This window comes from Zalophus californianus, chromosome 17 (genome assembly GCF_009762305.2).
Source record: "Zalophus californianus isolate mZalCal1 chromosome 17, mZalCal1.pri.v2, whole genome shotgun sequence".
Classification (NCBI taxonomy): domain Eukaryota; kingdom Metazoa; phylum Chordata; class Mammalia; order Carnivora; family Otariidae; genus Zalophus; species Zalophus californianus.
The window spans coordinates 27,836,914-27,860,528 of NC_045611.1; the positions used below are offsets into that span (position 1 = coordinate 27,836,914).

Below are 23,615 nucleotides of genomic sequence, written 5' to 3' on the forward strand. Positions count from 1 at the left end.
CCGACCAATAGGAAGTATCAAAGTAAAAGGAGGCGGAACCCATTCCTGGTTTACCAATGGAAGCTCTAGATATTGCGGCCATCTCATCAGCGATTGGCCTAGTGGCGCTTGGCCCGGCTGGCCTCCGCCTCTCTATTTCCTGCCGCCAGAGGCCCCGGATGCACTTCCGGCGTGCCTTCGCCTCCTCTTGCGCTCTCATGTTAATGGCGGGTGGCGTCTGCTGAGGGGGACGCAAATAACCGCTACCCGCACAGGGAAAGTCTCCCTGCCTGCCCCACTTCCTCTCGCCGCAAGTACTCGAGCTCGCCATCATGTCCGTGGTGCCGCCCAATCGCTCACAAACCGGCTGGCCCCGGGGGGTCAACCAGTTCGGCAACAAGTACATCCAGCAGACCAAGCCCCTCACCCTGGAGCGCACCATCAACCTGTAAGTGCGGCCTGTCCTTAGCGCGCTGCATTCGCGGGCACCCTCTTCCTCGTGAGTGCTCCCAAAGACTGCCGATCTTCTTCCGGCGCGCCCCCGGCCCTCGGCGGGCTCCACGTCTCCCCATCACCTTCACTCCCGCTCGCGAATGCGCGCCTTTCTAGATCCCACGGGCCCCTTCGTGGTCCTCGAGCGCCACGGGGTTAGAGTCCTACTTGAGAGGGTTTTCCGTTCCCGGAGCGAGGGCTTGCTCCCATACCCCTGGATTCAGTCATAGTAGGAAAATCCCAAGTTTGTTTTTGAACTCACCCCTTCCCCACGTCTCCAGAGGAAACCAGCTGCAGAGCGTGGTGTTCATTCTTCCTGTGCAGTGTTTATGTTTTCACATCACGTATGTGGTATTGCTTTTTGTGGGTTCTTCTTTGGCATAGATGGTATCATGTTCTCTTGTTTGCAGTTTTCACTCTTCTGTAGCAGTGAGCTTTCGAGAGCTAGCTATAATGCGTAGGTTTAGTTTTTTTTCTCTTAACGGCCTAACTGGTATTTGAGCTCCAGCATGCACCACATTTTATTCATGTGCTCGGGGCCATCTGGCTTACCCCTATGCATTCCCCTGTCTTCTCTCCGCAGCGACAGCAGCCAGGCAGCCAGCGGGCCCCATCTTGGGAGGGTGCATACTGTTGAGGTTGGGCTTTTATTCAGACCGTGGAGGGGACCAGCAGGTAGCCCCAGAGAACCCATTGTGGGCTGTGTTTTTATTTTCAACACTCTTCTGTTTGAACCCTTCAGGCTATTGCATTTCGAAGTCACTCTCAAAAGTTATCTCGCAGTGGCAGGTAATTGGCATTGGAGTTCTGTCTTGCTCAAGAAATTGTCAGTATGCTCTCTCTCTCCTCTTTTTTTTAATTATTTCTGAGAGTTTGTGAGGCACCGTGGTGCTGACCCTAATGAAAGAAAGTGGCCAGTTTATGCTGGTCAATGTTTAAAAGGTGCAAGGACTGGGGCGCCTGGGTGGCTCAGTCGATTAAGCGTCTGCCTTCCACTCAGGTTGTGATCCCCAGAGTCCTGGGATCGAGCCCCGCTAGGGCTCTTTGCTCCGTGGGGAGCCCGCTTCTCCCTCTCCCTCTGCCTGAGGCTACCCCTGCTTGTGCGCGTGCTCGCTCGCTCTCTCTCTCTCTCTCTCTCTCTCTCTCTCTCTCTCTCTCACACACAAACAAAATCTTTAAAAAAAAAGGTGCGAGGATTTACAGATGCTGGTGTTTCCATGAGAAACTTCAGGTGTTTCTCTATTTTACTTTCAAATAAGTGAACTTCTCCCCTTCAAAAGCGATTTGAAATTGAAGAGATGGTTGTAATTATTGTTTTATTTGGCAAAACGGGTGCCGGCATGGAAATTTAGACAATAAAAATGTTGGGTTTATGAAATCTGTAGCTAGATAGATGTGTATATACAAGTTAATATCTCTAGCTATTACATTAACATAATAGTTTAATTTCATATCCCCTCTTTAAAACATCTTCATAAGATTCCCATGAAGCAGAAAAGGCAAATGTTCTTTTTCAAAATGTGAAAACACAGCTTCTGGATTACTTTGGTAATTAGGACTAGGGCTTGCGGTTTTCCCTTGATTTAACTTCATTATTGGATCAATTTGCATCAAGTTAGTATAGAATTAACTTGAAGTGTTTTTATTTTTGCTCCATTAAAGTTATGGGTTGATGAATTTACAGAATGTTTCCTATGTAAATATGGTATTCAGAAAAAAATCACTGTTGTGAATGTAGTTCACCTGGGTGAGTTATAATCTAACTTGAAAACAAGTCCTTTCTCCCCTACTATACTTTCTTTTAGGAAGTACTGCATGAATATCTACTTTCTACCAGGCACTGGGCATAATGCTGGGCATACAGTGGTGAGCAAGTAGGATGTAGTCCCTGCTTTGCAAAGTTCACAGTGTGATGGGAATAAAATGCATGTCTGGGCTGGCACTCTGATTTCATATCTGAAAATTCTTACATTTCATTTTGATGGCATCTCTTTATTGATATGAGAGCTGGCTTTTACAGTACAGATGTGTACAGCTATCATTCTTTCTAACTCAAGTTGTGAAAACTAAATGTTAATACATATAAAAAATTGCCTGGCACATAGTACTGTGTGAAATTGTTGCTAGCAATGATGTTAGATTCAGCGTTGGGTCTACTGGGGAAGTTATTAAATTCTTTAAAGGATCCTGGAAATCGTATATGTTAGTTATTTAAGAGCTGCTTCATTCATGCCTAGAATCTGGCTTTGGTGTTAAGTTTTGACAATCTTGATTTGTTTACCTTTCAAGAATAGCTAAGTGGATTAATTAATATAGTTGTTGGCTTTTAATGTTAAGTCATTTTGATAGGGAATAGGCAGATGTGGTCCAAGTGTTCTTACTCAAAGACTTGTAATCAGGCTTCTTTAATGTAAGGGTTATGATTGGGGGGTTAAAAGGTGGTATGTTTGATTAAATATAAGTATAGGATTTTTAACTATCTTTAAGGAAAAATTTGATATTTACTAGGCAAGATGAAAACTGTCTTTACATGAGCTATATTTTGAATTCTTGCTAGAGGAGGGGAGAATATTCAGATTAGATATGGTGGGCAAAGGATTTGAATGACGAGAAGGGAAGAATAAGGATATTGGGTAGAATACATGCAGAAAGTTAAGGTTTATATGGAGGGAAAAGACAAGTTCACCTGAAGAAGAAAGGGTTGTAGTACCAGAAAAGTCTGAGGGTAGTTGACTGGGAGAAAAGTAACTGAAGAGATGATGGAAGGTGATCGCTCACCTTACAGAAAAAGAGGTATTAGTCCTTAGCACCCATAATTAATAGAATTTCTGATTAGATTAGTTAGAAGAGCCCAAGGGGGTGTTAGCCAGGTTGGCACTGTTAGTCTAGCAGCCATGATCTAAAACCAGAGGATTAGCAGATATCCAGATAGCCACTTCTCTAAGCATTTGAGGGCCTAGAGGGGTGGTGTTATCTATACTTGGAAGTTAAGTGTGGTGTAGCAACTTGATGTAATGGAAGCTCTGGACTTATAGTCCAGAGCTGGATTCTGATATCTGCTGTCACATTAATTTGTATAACTGGACAAAACCTGGTTCTCTGAGTATAGTATGAACACTTTTTTTTTTTTAAACCACAGTTTCCTTATATGTGTTTGGTATCTGTCGTGGTAAATTACGGTCTTCGGTTCTCATGTTAGATACTTGTTTTTGGATCACAGGTACCCTCTTACCAATTATACTTTTGGCACAAAAGAGCCCCTCTATGAGAAGGACAGCTCTGTTGCAGCCAGATTTCAGCGCATGAGGGAGGAATTTGATAAAATTGGAATGAGAAGGACTGTAGAAGGGGTTCTGATTGTACATGAGCACCGGCTACCACATGTGTTACTGCTACAGCTGGGAACAACTTTCTTCAAATTGTAAGTGTCATTGGAAGTTAACAGCTAGACAACTTTTAATAGGATTGCTGTTTTGTGCAGCTTTGGAAGACAATTTTAGACCTTAGTCATTTATTTCCATAAACAGTCCTGTTAATGGAGTCTTTAGAAAGAGAAAATCATGTCATTTTTCTCCACTGTAGTGTTCATTTATTCCTTAACTAGCAATCTGCATGTTTCTGTATATTGTTGTTAATAACTGAGCCTGATAGAAGCCCCGTGAAGCAAATTAGTTCAAGTTTAATTTCTAGATGTCATTGTACCATTACTAAGGACAAGTGGTATTATTTCTTTCTTAGGATGAATGGTGTTTCCTATTCTTAAAATGACTTACATTTTTATAGGTAACTGTTTGGTTTTATCATTTAAACTCATAAATATTTCTGTATTATACATTTAGTGTACAACTGTTTGACCAGATTGTACCAAAAAGAGAGGTCTCAAATCCTTAGTTTGGAATTCTTGAAGAATGCCCCATTTTTCAGACCTAAAGAATGTGGTCCATTGCCTCCTTGGGCATTTCTAGAATCCATTATGACCAGATTACCTTCCAGAGAAAAGAGAGTGGGATAGACTGGTGGCTAGAAGTTGTTTGTGTTAGGTTATGTTACATATTTTGTTCGTTTAAAGCTAGGGTTTGTGCACTGTTAGTCTGGTGAGTTAATATGAATTCAACTTTACAGCACATTCTTCCCCCTCCTTTTGACATTTGTTTGCTTTGATTGCCTTATGTGACATTGAAATATGTGTTATTCAGTTAAATTATAGAAATAACTATTGTGTTCTTCCTGTTATCCTAAAATTGTTTTAAGTTGAAAGCTGAAATTCTTAACCTTTATACAGACCAGGTGGTGAACTTAACCCAGGAGAAGATGAAGTTGAAGGACTAAAACGCTTAATGACAGAGGTATTTCTCCATTTAACTGCTTTGGTGGTTTTATCCTTGCCCATCTGAACATCATCAACTGAATGGATAATGAGGCTTTTTATCTTTTTATTTTTTAAGCTTATTTTGAATAGTTTTCAATAAATAAAACTTAAACAACAGAGTGTTAGTACTATGTTTATTTTCCGTAAGTTGAACCTGAACTTAACATTTTTTTTCCATTAAAGTGTTGATGTAACAATAATGGTTAATAAAAGCCAACATTTATCGAATACTTACTGTGCTAGGCACTTTTTTGAGTGCTTTACAGGCAGGAGCTCCTTCAATCATCACAACAGTCCTAGGGAGAAGTACTAATAATCCCATTTTACCGATAGGGAAACTGGGCCCAGAGGGTTCAAGTAGCTTGCTTGATGTTTACAGCTAGTATGTCATGGAGCTGGAGATTGGAATGCAGTTAGTTTTGTTGCAGCGTAGGCCGCTATAGGGTTTTAACAAGAGTGATTCCTGTTAAGCTATTTTCATTTTTGCACGCATCTTTTAAGCTTTACCCAAATTGTGCTACCTTTTAAAAGTCACTCTAATGTCTGTTTCTGAAGACTTGAGGCCAAATAGCACGCCATCCTTCCCTCTTTAATTACAAAACTAATACACATTCTGTGCAAAAATCTTGGCAAATACTGACAAGCAGAAGGAGAAACAAAACTAAAATCACCTGTAATTCTACCACTTTGACCTATTGGTTTATCTTTCCAGTATTTTTTTAAGTGCATCGTACGTTTTAAATACTGTGCTCTGCTTGGACTTTGTTTACATGTGGCTGATTAAACCTACTTGCTTAACTCAGGTGCTTCTTAGAAATCCACCAAAAAGGAAGTAAAGGGGTTTTTAAAAGATAGCAATTCAGTAGGATTGAAGGAGTTTAAAATGAGACAATTGCAAAAAAGAATTTTTAGAAGCTAGAAAAGCAGATGGGCAAATCTCATCTGACTTAGCGGAAACCTCCACCCAGCAGGGGGGTAGTAGCTCAGGACCTAGCACTTCAGAACACCACAAAGGCTTAAGAATGGGAAGTGCCATGTGCCCATGAAAGTGGGGGCATGCATGGATTGGAAACTGGATTGATGGATAGTCTGTATTTCTGTATCTAGATAGTCTTTCACACTCTTTCCAGTTAGATAAAGATTGGCTGGTGATTGATTGTCAGTAGAGATTGACTCAGAACACTAAGCATAATGAAAAAGTAGAAGGGATGAGGAGAATAAATGAGAGTTTACATCCTGAATAGTGAGACTTCTAGATTTCTACTACACTGATAGAATTGTGACAACTAGGCTTATATACCCCAGACTGAAGGTTGGAGGTTTTGTTTCTAGAGAAAGTGACCCGTCCAAAAAACCCCCTCCAGATGATGATATTTGGGAATCTTCCCAAAGAATAGAATGGCCCTATCACTCAGAGGTGACAACTAAGCACCTTAGTACTTTACCCTTAATTGTGAGCCAGGCTTTTGGAGAAAGTGTCTTAACAAGAAAAAGATCAAAAGAAGCAAAAGGAACTCAACAGAAACAGAAAATTCAGCAATCAATAAATAAAATTATAATAAATATATATATATTTTAAGATTTTATTTATTTATTTGACAGAGAGAGATAGCGAGAGCAGGAACACAAGCAGGGGGAGTGGGGGAGAGAGAAGCAGGTGTGAGAAGTAGGCTTCCTGCTGAGCAGGGAAACCAACATGGGGCTTGATCCCAGGACCCTGGGATCACGACCTGAACCGAAGGCAGACGCTTAACAACTGAGCCACCCAGATGCCCCTATAATACATATTCTTGATGTGATGAGAGGAGATAGCTCATCTGTGGAACACTGGGCCATAAAAACGACTATTCAGCCAATGGGAAAGAACCTGTGAGTGTTGAAAAAATGTTAGCAGAAACAAAACATTCAGTAGAGGGTTAAAAGATTGAATTGAGGAAATCTAGAAAGTAGGATGAAAAGGTAAAACAAAGGTGAGAAAAGATAAAATTAGTGGGTCATTCTAGAAGGACCAAAATAGATTATAGATAAATAGAGCAGAGGAAGAATATCAAAGCAATAATTCGAATTTAACATGAGTTTTCAGATTGAAAAGACCTGCTGGCCTGCCCTCTTATTATGAATGTTAAAAGATCATGCAAAGGCATATCATCATGAAAGTTTAAATCAGTAAGGATAAAGAGAAGATCCTAAAAACTTCCAAAGTTGGGGAGTGGAGGGGAGACATGAGTTAAATACAAAGCATCAACAGAAATGGTATTGAATTCCTAGAAATAATACCGGACGTTAAAAGGTCTTGTAACATGCCTTCATAATTCTGAGAGAGCATGATTTCTGCCATTGAATCTGTCTAATCAAACCATAAATCAAGTGTGCAGGTAATTCTTTCCAGACATACAGAGTTTCCAGAAGTATCTCTCTTGTAACTTTTCTCAGGAAGCTGCTGGAGGGTGTTCACCACCAAAATGAAAGAAAAAACTAAGAAGATACAGGGTTCAAAATATAGAGAGGATCTAACAACATGGAAGAGAGACAGAGGGAAGCCCTAGGACTCCATTTGCGAGGCAGGGCTGAGAGAGCATCTAAGACAGAGCGCATGATAGAAAGTGTCTCCTGGGGAAAAATGAAATTGACAGAATAATTGGCATTTGAATTGAGAAGAAATTTAAGTTCTTGGGAGAATGTGAAGTAGTGATAGTGAATGATACATGTATGAAACAGTTACTAACTCTAAAGGAAAAGGATAGTTGTATAGTAAGAAATGCAATTATAGTTTACTAAACACTCTGGTGTGCCTGAGTCACCTAGTCATAGTAATTTAAATACTGAATGTAGACTTAACTAAATATTGATAATGGTAGGATAGTGGAAGAGAAAGTATGAATGGAGGATACAGGTTTAAGATCCACATTCTCAGGGGCGCCTGGGTGGCTCAGTCATTAAGCGTCTGCCTTCGGCTCAGGTCATGATCCCAGGGTCCTGGATCCAGCCCCGCATTGGGCTCCCTGCTCAGCAGGGAGCCTGCTTCTCCCTCTCCCACTCCCCCTGCTTGTGTTCCCTCTCTCGCTGTGTCTCTCTCTGTCAAATAAATAAATAAAATCTTTAAAAAAAAAAAAAAGATCCACATTCTCACTCACAGTAGTAGAGGGTATTAATTGCTTCTTTAGGTTTATAAAAATATAAAGTAATCAAGAAATGACCAAAAAGAATGCATGAAAAGTGTAACTACAGTGGAGAGACTGATGAACAGTATGTCAGCCAGGTGATCAAGGTTAACATCAGTGAAAAGTCCTGTCTGTATAACATGCCCTTGACATGATGAGATGAGAATAGTACTTTAGTTTGGTGGTCTTCCTCTCCAAACTCCCCAAAATCCATAATACCAGTCTAACTGAGGGGCATGTTACAAAATACTTGATTAGTATTCCTCAAAACTGTGAAGATCATCAAAAAACAAGGAAACTGAGAAACTGTTACAGTCTATAGGAAAAATGTAGTAGCCTAGAGGAGATTCTGGGACTGGAAAAGGACATTAGTTTAAAAACTAAGGACATCTGAATGAAGTATTCACTTTCAGTTAATAAAGTAGCAGTATTGGTTCATTAGTTGTGACAAATGTGTAAGATGTAAATAGGGGGAACTGGGTGTGGGATACATAGGAAGTTTGTACCATCTTGCATTTTTTTCTGTAAATCTGAAACTAAAACTTTTTTTTGTTTGTTTCAAGTTTTTATCTAAATTCTAGTTAGTTAACATACAGTGTTGATAGTTTCAGGCGTAGAATTTAGTGATTCATCACTTACATATAATACCTAGTGCTCATCACTAGTGTCCTTAATACCCACCTTCTATCTAGCCCATCCCCCCCACCTCCCCTCCAGCAACCTTCTGAAACTAAAACAGTTTCTTTAAAAACAAGGTGAATGCTTGTAAAAATAGAGGCAAGTATGGGGAAAAACCGCTAAGAGTTGAAAGTTACAGCCAATGGAAATGGGGAAAGCAGGCCAGGGAACTTCTCTTTCTCATTGTAAACCTTGTAAAACCATGTTTGACCAATTAAAACTTACACAGTATAATTTTGATTAAAATAACAAGTTTAATATGCCACACAGATTTATAAAAATGAAAGTTTTTTCTATAATTTAGTTAGGTAGTCATTTAAAACTATTGTATGTATGGCATTGATGTAAGAAATTGGTCACCTTTGGATTTTCATGTGTGGCCAGGGTATAACAACAGATTTGTTGGTCCTAGATTGATGCTACATTGCCATTTTGGGACTAATAGTTACGTCCTGGGCCAAGTGACAGATAATAATAGACAAGAAATTATAAAGAGGAAATCTGTATCTTACAAAAGAAGGATATTCATGGGTAGGTATATTTAGTTGTTTACTGACTGTATTATTTCTTTTTGATAGATACTGGGTCGTCAAGATGGAGTCCTGCAAGACTGGGTCATTGATGACTGCATTGGTAACTGGTGGAGACCAAATTTTGAACCTCCTCAGGTCAATGCTCATTTCTATTTGCTGGGCATTTGGGGAAGTAGAAAACTACTTTAATTCCAGCCTTTTGAAAAGAGTATAGCAGAATTTGACTTTCTCTCTCATTAGTTTAGATAAAAAATTAAAAAACCAAGCATTTTTTTCTTTTAAAGAAAAATTTCCAACATACAAAAGTAGGAATAAATAAAAGTACATGAATCCCATTACCTGTCTTCCACCTTCAACAGTTAGCAACTCATGGTCAGACTCCACCTGCCACGCCTTTTCCCCTGCCCTCACATTGGATTATTTTGGAACAAATCGTAGGCATCATGTCAGATGTAAATATTTCAGTACACGTCTCTAAAACATAAGAGTCTCTTTAAATAAAAACAACACAGTTCACATTCTCACACTAAGAGTAAGAAATTATTTCATAATAGCATTAAATATGTGTAACTGACTAGTTTCAAGTTTTTATTTTGTTCTCTAATTTGTTTGAATTAGGATAGTCTTTTAAGTCTCTTTTGACTGGTCAGTTTCCTAGTTCTCTTTTTTTCCTCATAATTTATTTGTTAATGAAAACAAGCTTTTTAAAGTCCTTTGTGTTACCGTTGCTGATTGCATCTGCCAGTTGTCATTGAACTTACAGTTCTTTCATTTCTGTCCTATAAACTGGTAGTTAGATCAAGAGACTGGATTTGGCTCGTGGGGGAGTATAAGGCTCACCATATGTGGTATATTAGTTATTGCTGCATAGTAAATTACCCCCAAACTTAGCAGCTTAAGACAGCAGACATTTGTTATCTTAATTTCTCAGGGTCGGGCGTCTGGGAGCTGTCTAGCTAGGTGGTTCTGGCTCATGGTCTCTCATGAAGTTATGGTCAGGCTCTTGGCTGGGATTACATCACCTCAGGGCTGGACTGGGGCTGAAGGATCTGATCCCAGGTTCACACATGTGTTTGTTAGCAGGCCTCTCTTCCTGCACTGTTGGACTGGAGGCTTCAGTTCCCTGTTGGGTGTTGACCTGAGGCCTCTCTCTGTTACCATGAGAGCATCTCTATAGGGTAACTCCCAGTAAGGCAGCTGGCTTCCCCGAGAGCTTGAGATCCAAGGTGGAGACAGAGAGAGCATGCCCATGTAGAAAGCTGTGGTCCGTGTAACCTAATCTTGGCAGTGACATACCGTGACTTCTGCTGTATGCTATCGGTCACACAAGTCAACATAGTACATTGTGGGAGGGGACTACACAAAGGTGTGGATACCAGGAGACAGGCGCCATTGGGGGTCATCTTGGGGAATGGCCCTCACAGACAGTATCATGCGTTTCCATCAAAAGTTTTATAATGTCTGGTTGTCTCTTTTTGTAATGTTAGCAGCTCATAGATAATAGTTTCTTGGGTGTATTAATTCATTAGGGTTGTGAGCCTTTTATTAAGGGAAACTTCTCTCATCAACTGTTTGGTTACCCTGAGGTGTAGTTTGTATAGGAAAGAATAGATGCGTCTTTTCAGAAGAATGAGCTAATTTATTAGTATCCTTCAAAGACTTTATTCAAAAGAAAGAATAAGACAAAGACTTGGGTACAGATAGTTTGGGAAGTGATCCCAGAAAGTAGTAGACTGGTAAGACTGATGGGATAGAGAGACCAGAAACAGCAGTAGGCAAAAAAAAAGGGTACATAATTGATTTTATTACAACTATGGGCAGCTGGGTTGATCCTGCTAAGGACTGTGAGGAACCATGTGGATTGGACCTTAAAATTGTTCCATTAGAAGGATGGAAGGGTGGAGACTCCTACTCCATTGGATAAGGGTTGTATTAACTCCCTTGCACTTTCACGTTGAGTCGGAGCACTGGTTGTGAGATTTTCTGGGGCTTTGGAAATGCTTTGAGGCTGAAAAGCAGAGAGTGAGACAGTGGCAGCAAGCTGGGAGCTTTCTGGCACTTTCCAACACAGCTGCCCTGAAATCTGAGGTGGGATGAGATCTGAGGTGGGTGGTGATGAGGGGCACAAAAAGCCTCTGGTTCAGTGACTTTTTAAAGTGTCCTATGACCTCACGGATTTAAATACATTCATTGTGTTTTAATATATTGTAATGATTGATAATGGTACTGAGCTCAAATTTTCTTACCTTTGACTGATGGGAGCCTCTGATCCTGAATCCTGTTGACAAGGCTCTATGACTTAGATAGCTTCTTCACATGACAAGATGTTCCAGGTTAAGAATTCTACAAAATACCAGCCAAACAAAAGATGATTGTATCTGCCTCTTCCTTCTGACTCTGTAGTGTAGCGGAGGGATAGGAAGAGAAGGCACTGTGGAAGCTGGTGTTAGTACTCATGCCCTGAAAATTGTCTTGGCTTTAAGAAAGTATAATTTCATCTGGAAATAGTGAAGTTCCTGGTCCAAAGATACATAGAATGATAACTTAATGTTTTTTTGGTTTCTGAACATTCTTTTAATCAAACTGGAAGCTCAGTAATAACACAGAAGTTTTTCTTGGCTACTGAATACTCCTCTCATTCATCTCCCCTACGAAAGTCCTAGGACAGTTCCTTTCATTGACTGAACCCTAGGGTTGGCTCTGCTAGCATGAGATATAACGTAAGTGTTGTGTGTTTATTTAATACACTTGAGTATTGGTTAGGTGTCAGCGGGAAAAGAGCATGACACCATCTCCCTGTCTTTTTGTATAAAGTGCAGTTGGCTTAAAATAAACTCCCAAGATGAAGACTGGAGAAGAAAGTATTAAAAGAAAAGGAACAAATAGCCACGAGTAGAAGACAATTGGGGTAATGCCAGTCACTTTGGTTTGGTCATGGTTTAGGAGCTTTTGTTGTATGTGAACCACAGGTGTCCTGTAGCCTGTGCTGTTCAAACTGCTACTCACCGCTGTGTCTGTCATTGCCACTGTGCCTGGTTTTCATGATCGTGTAGGGCACCTCCACAGCCTGGGACAGTTGTCTTCATTCATCATACCTTAGGGATGGTTCTGGTGTATCATTTTTCTAACTTGAATACTGGGATATCCAATGGGGTAGCATAGTGGGAAATAATAGGCTTTTACCATTAGATAAGGGTTGAATAGATGAGGTTGAATCCTGGTATCACTACTTAGTTGTGTAGTCTTGGGAAAGACATGTAGCTTCTCAGTGTAAGTTCTTACATAAAATGTGGGTGACGTTTCCTCCGTTTGGCCACCTCTGTTTTATCCTACTGTACCCTTATATCTATTTTCAGCATTTTCCAATTCCCCTGCTCTCAAATACAACTCCCAAAGCCAAAGTAGATTTTTTGAATGTATGTGGGGAGGTGCAGGTGAGTTCTCTATCTCTGACTTTTCAAATTCACTATGCCAGAGTTCTTTCTGAGCTAGCAACCACCCCTCTCTAATTCTCTTTAGAATCCCTTAAGTTCTTCAAAATATTTTCTCCATTTTCGCAAGCAACTTGACTCTTTCTAGCTGACAGGACTCCACTGAGACTACTCATCTGGTACTCTGAAGCCTGTATCTGGGGGGGGTGTGTGTGTGTGTGTATATGTGTATGTGACATTGTTGGGGGAGGAGTGTCTTGTCAGATACCTCACAGGCCATATATAAACTTCTAATATAGTAAACTTCATTGGGTTATAAATTTCTCAAGCTGTAAATCCTTTGACTGCTTATTTAATTGATTTGAATGGTTGAATGGTTTACTACTCATTATGTTGTATTTATTAAGCATTTATCTATTAGAACATCTGTTAGGTACCAGGTTCTGGTAAAGGGAAGACTAGAAGGAGTTCTGTTTCTCCCAGCAGTTTATGCTGTATTGGGAAAGAGGCATATGAAGAAATAAATGAAACCACAGGATACATGTTAAATTGTGTTGGGATTATGAGGAACATGGTCTCTGATACTTGATCTTAATGTCTGAAATGGGAGAAGTTGATAAATAAAGGCATGGAGGTATGAGGGATGTCTTGGCAAATGCAAATTATTCTCTTTTGTGATTTTAGTACCCATATATTCCTGCACATATTACAAAACCTAAGGAACATAAGAAGTTGTTTTTGGTTCAACTACAAGAGAAAGGTAAGTTATTTTGTTTTAGAGTGCAGCCATCTGAAAACTTTTGTAGAGTAATTTCAAGAATACTTAAATTTGTGTTTCCTCCAAGTTCCTTGAATTTTTGGATTTATTGTGGAAACAAAAACATATACTATGAGACGAACCATGAGAGACGATGGACTCTGAGAAACAAACTGAGGGTTCTAGAGGGGAGGGGGGTGGGGGATGGGTTAGCCTGGTGATGGGTATTAAAGAGGGCACGTTCTGCATGGAGCACTGGGTGTTATGCACAAACAATGAATCATGGAACACTACATCAAAAACTAATGATGGAATGTATGGTGATTAACATAAAAAAATTTAAAGAAAAAAACATATACTATGTATATACCAAATTAACTACTGTTTTTTTTTTAAAGATTTTATTTATTTATTTTTTAAAGATTTTATTTATTTATTTGGGAGAGTGTGAGGGCGAGCATAAGCAGGGGGAGGGCAGAGGGAGAGAGGGAATCTCAGGTGGACTCCACACTGAGCGCGGGGGCCTGAGCCAAGATCAAGAGTTAGATGCTTAACCGACTGAGCCACCCAGGCGCCCCAGAATTAACTAGTTCTTCTCAGAGGTGTGCCAGTCATGCTATAGGGGGAAGGTTAACTAGAGCCTTAAAATAACAGATTGTAGTATTTTAAAATAGCTGTTTAGCTTCTGGTACTGATGTTCACATTATGATAAACTAAAACTTTTAGGGGACAGAGGAATTAATTTTTTAAATACCACCTTTAGGTCTTTTGTACATTTTAACAAATAATTGTTTCTTGTCACAGTCTTAAAATGGAATTCAAAATAAATTATAAACCCGAAGGCTCTTCTCTTCTCCCCTTGTTCCCAGGGCCAGCACTTATAAGGTGCTCTTGGTTGTTATCGCTATGAACTTTGCTTGAAAGATACAACCAAAGTGTATTAAAGAGGATTATCTTTTTCCGCAAAACTTTCTCAAATGTAAAACTGGTGATTACTTTATAAATGAATTTTAAGCAGTGATTATGTAAGAATTTACAGGAAATGAATACTGTTTTGTTTTATTTTAGCCTTGTTTGCAGTCCCTAAAAATTACAAGCTTGTAGCTGCACCGTTGTTTGAATTATATGATAATGCACCAGGATATGGACCCATCATTTCTAGTCTCCCTCAGCTTCTGAGCAGGTATGGGAAGTTGAACATTTTGTGGCTGATTCATCTAAATTGCCAAATTTAAAATATTCTGAACTGCTTGAGAAGGAATAGTTATGAATTTTGGTCTTCAAGGAAACTAAGACTGTAGATGGATTTTTAGTGTATGTACAAGCCATAGGTTAAATATGACTGACTAAAAGTATCCCCAGACTTCCAAGTTGCAGCATGACATTCTGATATTTGGGTGAGTGCTCTGCCCCACATCTGATATTTTTGTTACTGTTAAGCTTGAGGTCTGCATTCAGAGAAGAGATGGTAAAATGGCAGTCAGCACTATATAATAAAATTGAGGGGAATTATCTATATGAAAATGTGGAGAATTGAGTCTCTTGGTGTAATATGTTCTCTTTCCTCTTAGAAATATGCTGTATTTAGGTCTACTGGGATATATGGGATTAAGTCCTGAATTTTTACATACATGGAGTTTGGTTTTTTGTTCTTGTTTTTTTTGTTGTTGTTGGCTGATAGAGGTATAAGAAATGCATTTAAAAAAAAAGTTGACTTGTACTGGTTGAGGTCCTTAGAGTCTTCTATAGATAGGAGTCACAGAACAACGTGGTGGCTAAGAATATAGATGCTGTGGGCAGTGTTTGGATTTGAATTCCACTTTTTTTTTTTTTTTAAATTCCACCTTTAATAACTTCCTGGCAGTGTGACCTTGGACAAACGATTATGCCTATTTGCTTATTTAACCTTCACCTGTAAATCAGGGTGGTAGTCCCCACTCCATAGAATTGTGAAGAGCAAGTGAAAAAATGCATATAAAGTGCTTAGAACAGTGCCAGGCACCTGGTAAATGCCTAATAAATGTTAGTTCAAAAACAGTTCCAGTCGTGATTTTGGCCTTCTGTGAAAGCTTGTTGAGTATGAAATTGGTTCTTTCCATTTTGTTACACTTACCAAACTTTATCTTTTGCTCCTCTTCTGGTCTGCTGCTGGGTTAAAAGTTGAGGTATGAGATATGAAAAAGAGTCATATAATTCATTTATTTGAACACCGTTTATCAGGTATCGGGAACTATGCTGAGTGGCATAATACAATGAGGTATAAAAATTTTCCTTCTCTCAAGGAACTTTTTAGTGGATAATTAATCAAATGCGTACTCTTAAATTTTTTTTTAATTGTAAGTATTCAACAACGCTGTTACTTAATGTGTAAGACGAGCCAGGTGAGAGAAAAGCATGTTTTGGTGTGAGAAAATGCCAAAAATGTCAAGGGAGTGTAGAAATGTCCAAATTTCTTTATCATCTAAGATAAAAAATACTTTGTAAATAATGCTGTTTTTAATAAAGATATTGTTCTTTCTAAAATTCAGGTTCAATTTTATATACAACTGAATTCCTGCCCAGTGGAGAAGTAAAAGAAGCCGTCTCTGTGAGCACAGCTATGCACAGTGTAGAATAAACATGGTAGAAAAGTTTGTTTTGGTTTTTATCTCTTTCCCAGTCCCTAAATTGCTCCCTACTTTCTGTTGTTTGAATAGTAAAGTTAATATGAAGAACTCGATAGTGGTGTAAACAAATGTGATAATGTTTAACTTACTTTTGGTTCTACTCATACTTTTTTGTACAACATTAAAGAATATGAACTTCTTTCTATTTGTATTTTTTTTTTTTTTTTTTTTCCACATTAAACTTGTAAAATTCTTACAGGTGAGGACTGTTTTTTTCCCCCTGCTCCTAGGCTGGTGATGTTGAGAGACAATGGCAGGTTTAGGTCAGTTGAGTATATGGGACCCTTGTTTGGATGCCATTTTGGGGATATACTCCAAGACTGTGTTCTAGATTTGTGATGAGGAACTTCTGTTACTTTTGGGAACTAGATTTGCTTGATGGAGTCCCAAGGTGCAACTCCTGAACCAAATAGTACACTTTGAGTTGTACTACAGCAGAGCTCCCAGTATATTACTAACTGGTACATTTCATACTGATATATTCAGGCCTTTGTTCACAAGCAACAGACCTTAAACATATGGGAAGCCATTAAAATTGGCTAGATTAGGGAAACTCCTGGGAATTGGTATAAAAAGAGGCCTTTTTGAGAGCTGAGACTTTTTTCCTTCATATAATGGGGGTGTTAATTATTTGTGTTGCTGTGAAATTATGTGGTTTAGGGCCATGGTAAAATGGTGATCTGTGAAGGAAGTTTTTAAAAGTGGGTCTGTTAAGTTTTGAACTCTTGGATTACCAAGTTAGTTATTTCAGTTTATATCCATAGAAATGAAAATTTGGTTTTAGCAAGTGACAAGCCTTTTCAAAAATATTTTGGGATAATTTGAATCAACAAATCTAAAGACAGGTTAGGGGATAGATTTTGTCAGCCTGCGGGAAAAATGCCAAATTTTGAAGTTTTTTAAAATAACACTGCTAAATTAGGGTCAGGTTTTGGGGAATAAAAAATTATTCTTAGGGCAAAGGAGTGTGCTGGCTGTGTCATTGCATAATGGTCCGAGTATGTTGTGCATGCCTTATAACAAGCGTGTTGACTATAGGCTTAATGAAAAGGAGGTCTTGTAAGATGCAGCTACTTAAAGAAGAGAGGTAGCTGTTTTAAGAGATAGAAGTGAACTGCTGATTAGTTCTTACATCTTTATGATAGGATCACAGGCCTTGTCTCTTAAATATTGGGTGAGTTGAAAGGTATATTGTAAATTCTTCCCTATTTAGACTTGAGAAAATCAGACCAAGAACATCTCTGTCAATAAAGGTTCAAGTTTATTTAGCTGAGGTCCCCTCAAGCCTTCACAAGGTTGTGTCAAGTTGTGATTGTGATCATGCTCATGCTTAGTAGGTTAGCAACAGGCTCTAGGACCAAAAATAATTCGTGATTTCCTTAAAAGCCGCTAATTCTGTAGATAGTCCTCTTCCCTCAAGGGCTAGTCCCCCCCCCCCCGTGATTTACATTAGCATATTTATAACTTACTATAATTTTACTGGTGAGTTCACTGGTTAGCTGAGCCTTATCAAGATTGGGGAAGGCAGAGATGGAAACAGCTTGATCCAGCCCACTTTCTATGGTTGCTTCTGGCATCCAAGTGAAAAGCTATAGTAACCACATTTCAGATGTGCTAGCGCTTGCCACTTGGGGAGGGTGGAAAGAAGTGGACTTTTTCTTGGTGTTATTATAAAATGCTGTATAAGTTGAAGAGATCTGATTTGAAGCTACTCATGTCCTTTGCAACGTAAGCTTTGACCTAGAAAGTCTTTCTCGATCATTACTTCGCAGTGTAAGTGCTTGAGTCAGTCATCTATATGTTGGGGGATAACACTAAAAGTTTTAATCAAATGTTTTCAGTCATAATTAGAATTGACATCCCTTTGAAGAAAAGTGAAATTTATTTTTTTTTCCTAAGTGATGACGACTATTATGATTTTTTAGTAAGTAGATAATGCTTAAAGTGGCATTGTGATGATTCTGTTTATGAATTTATACTTTTAACAGCAGATCAGGGAGAGTTCTTATTTTTTATCATTGTCTTAGCTTATTGTGGTTCAGTTATTTTATTTACAGGTTCCATTAAATTAGCATTTATTGGCATATAAAACATAGCCAAATTAGCCAGTTTGTTTTCTTCCATGCTTAATTAAAGTGAGAGGTAGAGGTCCTCTAAATTCAACAGGCCAGCAAGCAAGCAACTTAAAATTTCCTTTCTTAAATGATGTGACTCTTAAGCTCTCAGGTTTTTAATGACTATATTTTTTAAGTACTTGCTCAGTCACTTGAGATGAAATGCTTGGAGTAGCTTTTCCACGTCAGAATTTCTCAGACTTAATGTTTTTACTGTTTCATAGTGTTCGGGACAGTACGTGCCGTTCACTAAGACTGCTTCAGAGGGTGTGCGGTTTTGTATGTTGCTTCGCCAGAGAAGCCTTAGTGGTTTTTGACTGTATAACAAGTCCGCTTCCGTAGCAAAGGTTTGATTTCCTATAATTATTCCACTTGTTTTGCATCATTTATTATTTGGGTTAAACTGGACTCATTTCAAGTAGTTTTCCTTTGTTGTTCAGATGTGATGAGAAACATAATATTATAATTTGACTTGAGCCATAAAACACATTTTAATATTAGCTCGTATTTATCAAGCTTGTTTTTGTGAAAAAACAAAAAACAAAAACAAAAAACTGACTAAAACCTAAGTGAGTCTTAATGAAGCCAGTTTAGGTGTAATTTGTATCTTAGTGATGAATTGTACCATAGGACTAGAGAAGAATTGGGAAAAATGTATTATGTTATCTGTTGAGGGAAAGATCAGTGCATTCACAAACTTAAAACTTGGTTACTGTGTTTACATCATAGTGTACTAGCATCATTTATGGTTTGGCTTTGAGAATTTTTATGGCATTACACTTAAAATGTATAAAAGAAACTGAAGTTTTGGTTATATTTTTATATTTGTAAAGTAAAAGTTTGATTACAATGGTCACTGTTCTTTTTAAATTTTATTTTATTGTTCATTTCAATTAAAAAAATAAAACAGAATGACTCTGATTGTGTGTGGCTTCTAACCTTAGTGTGCCATTAGAAAACGGTTCTTTTTCATTGTTGTTGGCCAAGGGCCATTAGGTAAGAGACACTTGACAGAATAGCAAGGGTCTGAAGAACTGGGACATTGATGTTGCCCTCTCTGGCGCTCCCCCATTGTGTGTTAACTGTGATCTTAGGCAGATCTAGTTTCCTGCATTGTGAAGTTCCAAATCCCTGGATTTGGAACCTGAAGACTGGGATTTAGAAGTTGGCACACGATTTTGCTGTATTGTATCATTGGGGGACTCGGTTTCCTCATCTATAAATCTCTGTGTTGGTTCCTTTAGGCTTCTTTTCCCTCAGACTTGCCTGGAAGTCATGTTCTGTGACACTGTGCTTGCTGCTTATGTAATACTGTGTAATGTAATTTCAGCATCTTAAATAGAAACCGTGTACCCAAAAGATGAGAACACCTGTGTCATAAGATCACAGCCTCAAGGTTTTATATCTGAACAAAAGTTGAACAAAACCTGATAAAGTTATTATAAAGTTTCTATGGAAGTTTTACTGCTTGTATATTGCAGGTACCAAAAAGCTATGAAAAGTTATGAAAGAAAGGCTAAAAATTGAAGTATACCCATTAACTTACTTTTTCTCCTGCAACTTGAGTTGGTTATTGTTTCCCCCTCTGCTAGATTTAGTAGTGGAACACACTGGTCCAGCTAATGAAACACCCAGAGTTCTGTGGGAGTACACTTAAGGTTATTGTTTAGATAAGGTAGTTCAGTTTCTAGGATGTTGAGAATCTTCTAACAACAACAAAACTACTCAGCCTTAAAAAAAAAAAAAACTACTCAGCCTTTCTCAAAGAATGGTGAAAATCAAATGAAGTCATAAATATGAAAGGATTTCAGATATTTAAAAAGTAAATAACAGTAAAGTAGGTGTGATTCTTAATCTACATAAGCTGGTTTGTCTGAATTGATACTTTTTATTTTTTATTTATTTTTTTTTTTTTAAAGATTTTATTTATTTATTTGAGAGAGAGAATGAGATAGAGATAGAGAGAGAGAGAGAGCACGAGATCCAAGAGGGTCAGAGGGAGAAGCAGACTCCCTGCTGAGCAGGGAGCCCGATGCGGGACTCGATCCCGGGACTCCAGGATCATGACCTGAGCTGAAGGCAGTCGCTTAACCAACTGAGCCACCCAGGCACCCTGAATTGATACTTTTTAAAAATTTCCTTTAAATCAAGCCAAGTCAGAGCCACCATCCTATAAAGACGACAGAAAATTCAGTCTCTTAGTCATTATTGGGAGACTGGGGGGCCAACTCAAAGTCTCCAAGGAATCCAGAAAGCATAAGTGGTATTCTGAAATGAGGGTGGGAGTGCAGAGAGCTCTAGCTTCAAGATACTTTTCTTGTTTAAGCTGGACGGGCCCCTTAAGGTTTGGTGTGGTTGCCTTCCTGCCACACGGGGCTTTAGGACTCAACTGAGAAAGGTCGTCCCTATACCTATGTCCAGCCTTCCTGGGGACACTAAGTGTTCATTACTCTGTGTCTTGCCTCCTCCCCAGGTCCTCTCATGGAGTAGGATACAGTGCAAAGAACCAGAAACATGAATTGATTTTAGAAGGTGGGTTTTGACCATGCTTAAAAAAAAAAAAAAAAAAAAAAAAATCCTTCAGAGGGGTGCCTGGGTGGCTCAGTCGGTTAAGCATCCAACTCTTGATCTCAGCTCAGGCCTCAAGCTCAGGGTTGTGAGTTCAAGCCCCTTGCTGGGCTCCATGCTGGGTGTAAAGCCTACTTTAAAATGTGTGTGTGTAAGTAACCCATGCCTCCCCGCCCTCCAGCCAAATTGTTTTGTTCCATCACAGGCTTTTGAATAGGATGTTTCTAAAAATTCCAAAGTGGATGGTAATAACTTTGAGAGGTCTTTGTTTTCTAATTAGTAGAGTTTTAGAATATTAGGCATTAAAGAGACTCAAAAATGGTTTAGTCCTTTTCTTTTGAAAATTTGTAAGATTCAACAAATACTGAGCACCTACTCTGGAGCAGGCACAATTCTAGGCCTTGGAGCTACAATGAGGAATAATACCCCCAAGCTCACACACTTTTTTTTTTTTTTTTGGTTACAGCTTTATGAAAGTGTACAACGAAAGGACTTTTAGTATATTCAGAGTTGTGGAGCCGACAGCACAATTAAAAAAAAAGAAATCCATATTTTGCTTTTATCCCCCAGTTCCCTCATCCCTGCCCCCCCCCCCCCCCCAGCAACCATTATTTTGCCTTCTGGGTCTGTATATGTATTTGCCCATTCTGGATATTTCATATAAATGGAACCACAACGTGTAGCCTTTTGTGTCTGGCTGCTTTCACCTAACAAGTTCAGGATTCCTCCATGTTGTAGCATGTGTCAGTACCTCATTCACCTTCATGGCTGAGTAACAGTCCATTGTATGGAGTATACCTTACTTACCCATCCATCACTTGAGGGACATTAGCTTGTTTCCACCCTTGGCTATTTATTATGAATAATGCTGTTACCAAAGTTTGTGTACAAATTTTGTTTTGAGCTGTTGCCATTTTTCTTGGGTATATGCCTAGGAGTGGAATCCCTAGGTCAAATGGTTACCCGTGTGTTTTAACTTTTTGAGGAACTTTCCAAAGAAGCTGCACTGTTTTATATACCTACCTGGTGTATGAGGGAACACATTTTCATTTCCTGCTAGATCAAGTCCATTTTAGACTCTGCTCCTGGCTACTAGTACACAACAGAAACTTAAGATAACCTTACTGGCGAGAAAAAAGACCGATTATATTCTTTCTTTGAGGGTCCTCTATTACTCCCTAAGCAGCATCTCTTTGGACCACCCGGGAAGCCGCTAGGCCCACAGGGGTGCTCAGGGGTAGTAACCTGCTTAAGCGGGACGGGGGGGGGGGGGGGAATGGGTTAAGGAAATCAAGGGCCGAGTGTCCGGGTCCCCGCGCCCTGCGTACCCGCCACACTGCCTGGGCTCGACCGCCCGCCAGCGCCGTCGGGCCAGAGTAACGCTTCTGCTCGACTGGCCGCGTCCGCGGGCCCCGCCGAGCTGGGCTGTCGGCGAACGGTCATGCTGGGTGCCGGGCCCCAGAGCCTGCGGCCCGGGCCCTCGCCCGCCAGGCGGCGGCGCGACTGCTGGGGGCGGGGGACGGAGGCCGCGCCCCCGCGCCCATCCCGCCCGCGCCCCGCTGGGGGCGGCGGCCCGCCCCGAGCCCGCCGAGGCTCTTCCGCGCCGGCAGGGGCAGCAGCGGGAGCGGCGCGGGGCGGAGCGGCGCCAGCGGCCAGGAGCGGCCCGGCCCGGCCCGGCGCGGCGGCGGCGGCGGCGGCGGCGACGCCAGAGCCCGAGGGCGTCGTTCGCGAGGCCGCCGCGGGAGCCCGGCCGCAGCGCGGGGAGGCCTGGGGCCTGGAGGCCGCCGCTGCCGCCATGCCGCTGCTCTTCCTGGAGCGCTTCCCCTGGCCCAGCCTCCGCACTTACACGGGCCTCAGCGGCCTGGCCCTGCTCGGCACCATCGTCAGCGCCTACCGCGCCCTCAGCCAGCCCGAGGCCGGGCCCGGGGAGCCGGAGCGGCCAACGGCCCCGGTGCAGACGGAGCCGGCCGTGCCCTCTCGGCCCAGCGCCGGCGGTCCCCGTGCCCGCGACGTGGCCCAGTACCTGCTCTCGGACAGCCTGTTCGTGTGGGTGAGCGAGGCTGCCCGGGCCGCCGCGGAGGAGCGGGCCGGAGGGGGGCCGCCATGTCACCCATTATGTGCAGGGGGCGTGGCTGGGCCGGGGTCGCCTCCCCGGGCCCGGGTGCGGGGCCTGGGGGGCGGGGTCCGCCCGCGAGCGCGCCGCCAGACCCAAGGCTGAGGGGCTGCGGTGGTCGCGGGGCTCCGGGGGAGCGGCGGGGCCGAAAGCGGGGGCGGCTTGAGGAAGGGGCTCCGGGAGGCGCGGAGGGCGCTAGGGCACGCGGCCCGGCCCGGGGAGGGGAAGGGGCGAGGGGGGGTGGGGGTGGGGGTGGGGTGTCCGAGGGACCCCGAAGGGAACTCGAGGACCTCCGGGAGTCGGTTACCCCGGCGGTTCAGTGAATTGTGGAGGGAAGTTGAAAGGCTTTTCTGGCTCGGTCGGCCCGGTAATGTTAGCGGGTTGCCCGTGAAGAGGAGGGGGCAGAGACGAATCCTGTGCTGGCTAGGGGAGAATTGTACGCATCTGGGTGTGTTGGGACATTTCCGTGAGGAGACTGGCTGTCTCCCATAACTTTTTTTTTTTTTTTTTTTGCCATTTGTATATATGATTGTCCTGTTTGGCTCACACACACACATACAAAACGTGCTTCCTTCCCTGTTCTCTTTACCTGGTGATTCATGACGGTTTCCTTTGATGTCTGAGGGCAGTAAAACATTCAGAGTTAAGAGCTGCCTCATCGTTTTCACTCAGGATTTTCGCCTTTTAGTGATCCATTTTAAAACGTTTTCAGTTTGTCTGCCAGTGCAAGATAAGCAGCACCTACAAGGCATAA

At 41.1% G+C, this 23,615-nt stretch overlaps 2 protein-coding genes across 3 annotated transcripts in view; both read left to right on the forward strand.

Annotated features, from left to right (window-relative positions):
* The first annotated feature begins 171 nt into the window (after positions 1-171).
* On the forward strand, positions 172-15,970 carry NUDT21 (nudix hydrolase 21). Its single transcript, XM_027619604.2, has 7 exons — positions 172-427; positions 3,692-3,892; positions 4,754-4,817; positions 9,258-9,347; positions 13,328-13,403; positions 14,469-14,583; positions 15,929-15,970. The coding sequence occupies exons 1-7, from the start codon at positions 312-314 to the stop codon at positions 15,948-15,950; spliced, it is 684 nt and encodes a 227-aa protein (XP_027475405.1). The 5' UTR covers positions 172-311; the 3' UTR covers positions 15,951-15,970.
* Positions 15,971-22,379: 6,409 nt separating this feature from the next.
* The window catches only part of AMFR (autocrine motility factor receptor), a 47,267-nt gene continuing 46,031 nt past the window's right edge, over positions 22,380-23,615 (forward strand). For both annotated transcript variants that reach the window (XM_027619602.2, XM_027619603.2), the window contains exon 1: positions 22,380-22,798. In XM_027619602.2, the coding sequence (XP_027475403.1) occupies positions 22,544-22,798 (255 nt within the window). In that variant the 5' untranslated portion in view covers positions 22,380-22,543. The remainder of the gene's footprint in view (positions 22,799-23,615) is intronic.

Coding starts and splice junctions, on each gene's coding strand:
- NUDT21 (XM_027619604.2), top strand. CDS start 312: ATGTCCGTGGTGCCGCCCAATCGCTCACAAACCGGCTGGCCCCGGGGG. Junction 13,404..14,468: donor GGTTCAACTACAAGAGAAAG/GTAAGTTATTTT, acceptor GTTTTATTTTAG/CCTTGTTTGCAGTCCCTAAA. Junction 14,584..15,928: donor CTCCCTCAGCTTCTGAGCAG/GTATGGGAAGTT, acceptor TCTAAAATTCAG/GTTCAATTTTATATACAACT.